The sequence below is a fragment of the Penaeus chinensis genome, chromosome 30 (genome assembly GCF_019202785.1).
Source record: "Penaeus chinensis breed Huanghai No. 1 chromosome 30, ASM1920278v2, whole genome shotgun sequence".
NCBI lineage: Eukaryota > Metazoa > Arthropoda > Malacostraca > Decapoda > Penaeidae > Penaeus > Penaeus chinensis.
The window spans coordinates 10849558-10857057 of record NC_061848.1 but is presented as its reverse complement, the minus strand read 5'-3'; the positions used below and the strand labels follow the sequence as shown (position 1 = coordinate 10857057).

The following is a 7500-nucleotide window of genomic DNA, read 5'->3' as shown; positions in this document are numbered from 1 at the left end:
TTCCATATGGGTAAGTCAAGGAAACGTATGGCTTTATGGATCATAGTTACTGGGTGATTATTTGTCTACCTTGTATCTGTCCATTTATATGTGTGTGTGGGGTGGGGGTGGGGGGTTGTATGAGAATAGAGTCTATGATAAGAATGCACTGAGACAATATACATTTTGTAATACACCATGTCTACAAATCCTAAAACTAAGCTTAACAGTCAATTTCCTCATCCACATATAACATATTAATCAAAATTATACACCACTGTTTTTTTCTGTTCCCTTTGCCTCTACCAGGAGCAGGAGTGATAGTACAGAAGGTGGGGATACCAAAACCTACGGTCGCGGGCCACATTGCAAGGCTGGAGTGCGTCTGGTCTGCCGGGAGTGGGCCGCCCTTGTACTCACTCCGCTGGTGCAAGGACGGTCAGCAGTTCTACGTGGTGACAGTCAGGCCGAGACCCTACCAGGCCGTGTTTCCGACACCAGGGGTTCATGTGCTCGTAGGTGGTGCTCGTTCACGGTCTGTTTGCATGGTATAGTGGGTGCGGGGTTTTGGGGAGTGAGTTTTTGTTTGGTGCAAGTTGGAAGGAAGGATACATATATATATATATGTATATATATGTGTATATATATACATATATATATAAAACGATAAATGATCACACATATACACACACACGCATATACATACATATATATATATATATATATATATATATATATATATATATATACATATATATATGTATACATATATATATTCATATATAAATATATATATATACATATTTATATATATTCATATATATACATATATATAAATATATATATATAAACTATATATATGTATATATTTAAATACAAATCTATATATACACTATATACATATGTATATAATCTATGTAAATATATATATACATATATAATATGTATATATATGTATGTATATACACTATGTGTATATATATATATGTATATATATGAAAGTAAAGTGGTTAGAGGACTGGACTCCTACCCTCGTGGTCCCGGGTTCAATTCCCCGTCGCGGCGGTCGTAAAAATGCCTGCGCTCTGACTGCTAGCTCGAATCCGAGAAAACGACATATCGCCTTGAGAAGTCAAACGCAGGTGTCGTAGGGGAAGTCGCCGCCGTGGCACAAGTGTTAGCGCGCCGAACCGCGGTTGATCAGGAAGGGCATAAAATCAGGCAAGGGTGACACTGCCATATAACCTCTCAATACTAAATTGAGAGAGGCCTATGTCCTGCAGTAGAATGAATGGCTGTTGAAAAAAAAAATATATATATATACATACAGTATGTATACATGTGTTATATATACATATGCATACATATACGTATATATACATACATATACATGTGCGTATATATATATGCCTATAAATACATACATATACATATAGATAGACAGGTAGATAGATAGATAGACAGATAGATAGGTAGACAGAGATAGACAGACAGATAGATAGATAGATACAGAGAGAGAGATTTGTGTGTGTGTGTGTGTGTGTGTCCGTATGGGTATATATTTGTGTATGTTTAATGTGTTGTTCTGTAACGCCTTTTTTTGCGTATATCTAGAGCATCCCCCCCCCCACCTTCTGTCAGAACTTCAGGAATCTCTCAGAATCCCCCTGTGTTCTCCAGCTCAGTATGTCGGACGAGTCGGTGTTGAGTCTGGCCAACGTGACGGCGGCCACGTCGGGGACCTACACATGCGAGGCCATGAGTGACGCTCCCGATTTCCTGTCCAGCGCGAGGTCGGCACATCTCTCCGTCATTGGTAATACTCTTTGGTGATACTGATGTGGTAAATGCCAAAGTTGGTTCGTTAACGGTAAAGTTAGTTGATGGTTTTCTACTTATTAGTATTTTAAACTGTTGTGAGATTTATTGTCCTTGCTTGTTGAAAATTTTGTCATGCAACGGATAGCTTATCTGGAGACAATTTTCGAATGGGGTAATCGAAGTTGCAAATTATATGTAAATCAAACAATTTTGCAACACTTATAAAACCTGAGATTTTCTACTCATGTAATGAAAGATAATTTCAGTACCAAGTATCTGGTAGCCGCACAGTAAATGCAGTAAGGATATTTTTTTTATCTCGCTTAAAGAGAAATTTCGAATGGCGAATTTGGCAGCACTGAAAATACTACAGAGATGGCCAGAAAAGAGAGAGAGAGAGAGAGAGAGAGAGAGAGAGAGAGAGAGAGAGAGAGAGAGAGAGAGAGAGAGAGAGAGAGAGAGAGAGAGAGAAAGAGAGAGATAGAGAGAGATAGAGAGAGATAGAGAGAGATAGAGAGATAGATAGATAGATAGATAGATAGAGAGAGAGAGAGAGAGAGAGAGAGAGAGAGAGAGAGAGAGAGAGAGAGAGAGAGAGAGAGAGGAAAGATAATAACCAGAAAAACAACATGCACATCCAAACGCCCTCATTTATCAACACGCTCCTTCCAGAATTGCCCGTGTCAGGACCGACGTGGACTGGCGTGCTGAGCGTGTATCACGTGCACCAACACCTGCGAGCTCGATGTCACGTGATGGGCTCGAGACCTCCCGCCGTCTTCACGTTCCTGCTCAATGGAGTGTCGTTTTTGGTAATGGGTGTGGTTGTGATTTGGTTGCTGAGTGGCGTTTGGTTAGTAGTGTAGGTGAGGATGTATTTTTATTACTGTCATTATAATTTTAAAGACAAGTGATGATTGTTGTTGTTATTATTAACATTATTGCTATATTTGTCATTATTACTCCACTAATTGTAATGGTCATTATTATTATCAGTCAATGTCACTGCCATTCACGATCATTACAATTGTTATTTCTATTCAAGTCATCAGCAGTAGTATTAAGTAGCTCCAATAATCGTCGCACTAGTCATAGTACCAGCAACAATTGCAATAGAACAGTAGAAACAACTATAGCAGTAATAATAGTTGCAGAGAATTATAATTACCAAATGCAACAGTCAAAATGCATAACTTGTAGCACAGGCAACTGTTTTACCGATTGAACGTGAAAGAGTCGACCAAAGTGCACGATGTTTCTGGGTGTTCGAACCCCTTCGTTCCATTCCACTGGCATGTTAGCAGCATATTACGAGAGAAATACAGACGAGCATACTATATACCCATAAAGAATCCAGCAGCAGTAGCAAAAGCAGTCGCAGTAGTAGTAGCAGCAATAGATGTAAAAGTCGAAGCAGTTGCAGCAGTAGCAACGGTAGCCACAATTGCTCAAGGTCGCATCTCTTTCAGCACGAGGAGCCCTGGGTCACGGAGGACACCCCTCGCTACAACAGGCGGGGGGAGACCTGGAACTCGTCCTCGTCGCTCTCCATCCCCCTTACGCCGAGAAACATCCTCAAGTTCTTCCCTTTCGACGACCGCCGCTCCTACTACAATGCAGACTCAAGGACGTACGACGACCTCTCCGTCAGCGGTGGTCCGGCCTATCAGTCCCCGAGGATTTTTGTCTCCAATTCGAATCAGGAAATCCTCATTAACGACATCGGAAATCGTTCTCCAGAGCAGATGACGGATGAGTCGTCCTATTACATGCCAGATGCGTCGGGGTCGTCCGAATACTCTCCTGCAAGTCATGGCTGTGTCGTTCCCGGGGTCAGCCTCACAAACACGCAGATTGAACCTCACGTGTTTGGCCGATGTCGGGGGCCTCGTGTACAGGACAACAACTGTTTCGCTCGTCTCTTTCCCCACGGAAATACACTATACTAGCATCACCAGAGGAGCTGTCAGTTCAGGTGAGGACTTTTGATAAAAATGTGATGATGGCTAGATGGTGAATTAATGAATAATAAGTTTACCGAATCGGTAACTGGACTGAATGCGAAATCTAGTCAAAGTTAAGAATGACAATATTTATTACACACACAAATATGTGTACGCACCCATATGTGTATATATATGTGTGTATGTGTATGTATATATATATATATATATATATATATATATATATGCGTGTTTATATATATATAAATAAATATTATATTATATAATATATATACATATATATATATGCGTGTGTATATATGTATATATGTATGTATGTATGTATGTATGTATGTATGTATGTATGTATGTATGTATGTATGTATATATGTATGTATGAGTGTATATATTATTGCAAATTCTTTAGCGTGGCGTGGGTGGCGAAAAAAAGGTGGCACTTTTCTATTTTCTTGTATTATCCATTTAAATCACACAACTTGGAAAACAGTCAATCAGAACTCCACATGCGTGCAGGCGCCCATGTCATTCAGTCCCCTCTAATTTTTCCCCTCTCGCGCCTCTTTTTCCCGCCAAAAACTGCGATGCGCAAACGGCGTTCACTCCAAGTGGACTGCTGAATGCAATCTTACATACCATATGATGCAAGGCGTTCCTGCTATTGAACATAAATGAAAAGGAACAGCAGCTACAACGTCGAGTGGATCTTTATCTTCCTCCCTGCTGGTGCCCTGGTGTAGTGGCCATCTCGATTATACTCCCATAACCTCTCTCCGTGGACCACTCGTGCTCTTGTTTCAGGTCGTGGGTGAATCCGGAAGGTTACCTCGGTCACACACTCAATGATGGTGTAGGACCCCTCCTAACAGCTCTGTAGCTTGGGTGACATACCTTTCCTTTTCTGGAGGTTGTACAGCTTCACTAAATATCACACCCTAAACTTGACTGCACGAGCATCCCTGTTGTAATTGCGTCGCATGCTATCTCCTGCAAAACTCAGGTGTCCTCTCACCAGGTGGTGCACCTCTTCAAGTCGTAGTTGTAACTCAACGGTGTAATCACTGGTTGCTAAAGGTAATTCCTCGTTTGGTGGCCTCGTTTGGTCACCAAATCTAGCGGCAAACGCAGCTCCTTTCCTAATGTCATCCTTGCAGGGGTGAACGTTGTGGCTTCATGTTCTGCAGAGCGGTATGCTATCAACAAGAGTGGAAGCTTTCTATCCCATTCCGCCTGTCCTTTGGTACAGTACTTGGCCAGTTCCAGCACTATTAAACCCTTCGATTATCCCGTCAGATTGTAGTCTCAGAGACGTCGTGCTGGTCTTCCTGATAACCATCAACTGGCAATACTCTTGAAATTCCCGTCCTTGGTCAAAGTCCAACTCGCCAGGAACTCCAAAACGGCCGAAGAATTGCTTCACCAGGACTTCGGTGACTGTAATTGTTTCATGGTTGGTGATAGGGTAGGCTTCTGGCCATTTTGTAAAGTAATCCATAGCCACCAAGATGAACCTGTTGCCTGCTGCCGTCACCGAAAATGGTCCAGCCGCATCCACTGCAATGCGCTCCATCGGTGTGCCCACTTGATACAATTGTAGAGGCGCTTTTCCCCTCTCCTCTGGCCCCTTCTTTTTTTTTTTTTTTTTTTTTTTTGCTGGTGTCACACGTTTTGCACCATTCTTGCACGTCCTTACGCATCCCAAACCAGTAATATCGCTGGCGCAGTCGACTCAATGTCTTGCATATGTCCACTTGCCATGATATCATGTACTTCTTGCATCAGTCTGGCCCAGAGCTCCTTTGGCAACACCCCCTGTTAGAACTTAACACACCCATTATCCTTGATCCACTTCCTATGCAGATCACCATCTTTCATCTTTAGGGCGTCCCACTCATGCCAGAAATTCTTGGTAGCCAGGCTCATCGAAGCCACTGTTACCCAGTTCGGACGACCCTGGCCGTCTTCCATCCACTGCACTACTGGTCCGATGTCCTGGTCCCTTTTCTGTGCCTCCTTCAGCTCCCAGTTGTTGACATCCTCTTGCAATAATCAGATGGCTCCTTCTTGCTGCGGTGACGGCAGTCTAGTTCACAAGGCCGCCTACTGAGTGTATCGGCGTTGACGTAGGCCTTCCCTGGCCGTTGTATCACCTCATAGTTATGCTGATCTAACTTGCCAAGCCACCATGCTAGTTACCCTTCTGGGTTTCTTAAAGTCTTAGCCAACGAAGAGCTGCATGGTGACTACTGATGGTAAACTTGGTACCATACAGGTAATGGTGAAAATGGCCAGGGTCTTCACTATTGCAAGTATCTCTTTTCTTGTTACACAGTAGTTCTGCTCTGCCTTACTGAGTTTGCAACCATAATAAGCCCCAACACGCTTGTGTCCGCCGCTTTCTTGAGATAAGACCGCTCCTATTCCCTCCACGCACGCGGCACAGTCCATGAGGTAAGGGTAACTTGGATTCGGATACTTCAGCACTGGTGCCTGTGACAGCGATTCCTTCAGTTAAGCAAAGGGCAGTCAACATTCCTGGCTCCACTGGAAATGCATCCCATTTCCAGTGAGTTGATGCAGAGGGGTGGCAATGCTGGCATTTTTTTTTTTTTTTTGTCCTTTTTTACAAACCTTCTATAGTTTGTACAGAGCCCAAGGAAGCTGTGCACTTCATTTTTATCCTTTGGCATTGGCCATTCTTGTACAGCTCTCACCTTTTCCAGGTTGTTTTCACTCCATGCCTGCTCACTATATGGCCTAGGAATGGCACCTCAGTCTGGAAAAGCACACACTTTTTTGGGTTCACCTTTAGATTAGTTTGTTTAAAGTGCCTAAATATCACCTCTAGTCTTTCTAACTCTTGCTCAAAAGTGTTCCCATACTCAATAGCATCATCGGGTGCATTACATAAACCAAATGGCATGACTTTAAACTGTCATAGTCCTTGACCAAATGAAAACGCCGTTTTACACTTATCCTCCTCAGCCCTCTTTACTTGGTAGTACCCACTTTTCAAATCAGAGTACTAAACCACTGCGTCCTTGCCAGTGCATCAAGCATGTCATCCACACGTTGCAGTGGATAAGCGTCCTTTATGATCATCTCATTAGCGGCTCTGTAATCCACACAGAAGCATCTGGACCCATCCATTTTCTTTACTAGGACCACAGCAGATGAGCTGGGTCTTTTTGACCTCTCAATGATCTCCTGTGCCTGCATCTCTGCAACAGCTTATTCTATATCGCGCCTCTGCACTAGGGATATATGTCTGGGAGCATGTTTAATAGGGCGACCTCTACCTGTATCGACTTGATGCTTCACTAGGTCTGTAGTCTTCCAAATGGAGAGGCATGTCAGTCCTTACGTCAAACTGCCTCACCACTGTATTGTTTACAAAAGACACCTAACTCTCTTGAAATCCACCAATGCCTCACATTGCACAAGATAGTCCTGACCAAGGAGGCAGGGGTCTTCTATCCCTGCTGCATACGTCAGTAAACTGTGCTCGGCGCCACCAACCCCTATCATCACCTCCATGGGACCTCTAAGTTGCGCACAGTGCCCAGTTACTCCACAAATTCAATCTAATGCATAAGGAAGGCCTTGCTTTGTGGTCACTGTGTTGATGATGGTACTGTCTTCGTCGGTGCCTATTGTAAGGCAACATGGATTGCCATTAACTGCACCCTCGACCTGTTGTTCAAGCTCTGCAGCAAATTAAATGGACCGGAGCCTGGCA

At 43.3% G+C, this 7500-nt stretch overlaps 1 protein-coding gene across 1 annotated transcript in view; it reads left to right on the top strand.

Moving 5' to 3' along the window:
• The window catches only part of LOC125041477, a 10624-nt gene that overhangs the window by 94 nt on the left and 3030 nt on the right, over nucleotides 1-7500 (top strand). The window contains exons 1-5 of the mRNA XM_047636464.1: nucleotides 1-10; nucleotides 289-494; nucleotides 1660-1795; nucleotides 2473-2612; nucleotides 3270-3775. The exon at nucleotides 1-10 is cut by the window's left edge and continues 94 nt beyond it. Coding sequence (XP_047492420.1) covers nucleotides 1-10; nucleotides 289-494; nucleotides 1660-1795; nucleotides 2473-2612; nucleotides 3270-3749 — 972 coding nt within the window. The 3' untranslated portion in view covers nucleotides 3750-3775. The remainder of the gene's footprint in view (nucleotides 11-288; nucleotides 495-1659; nucleotides 1796-2472; nucleotides 2613-3269; nucleotides 3776-7500) is intronic.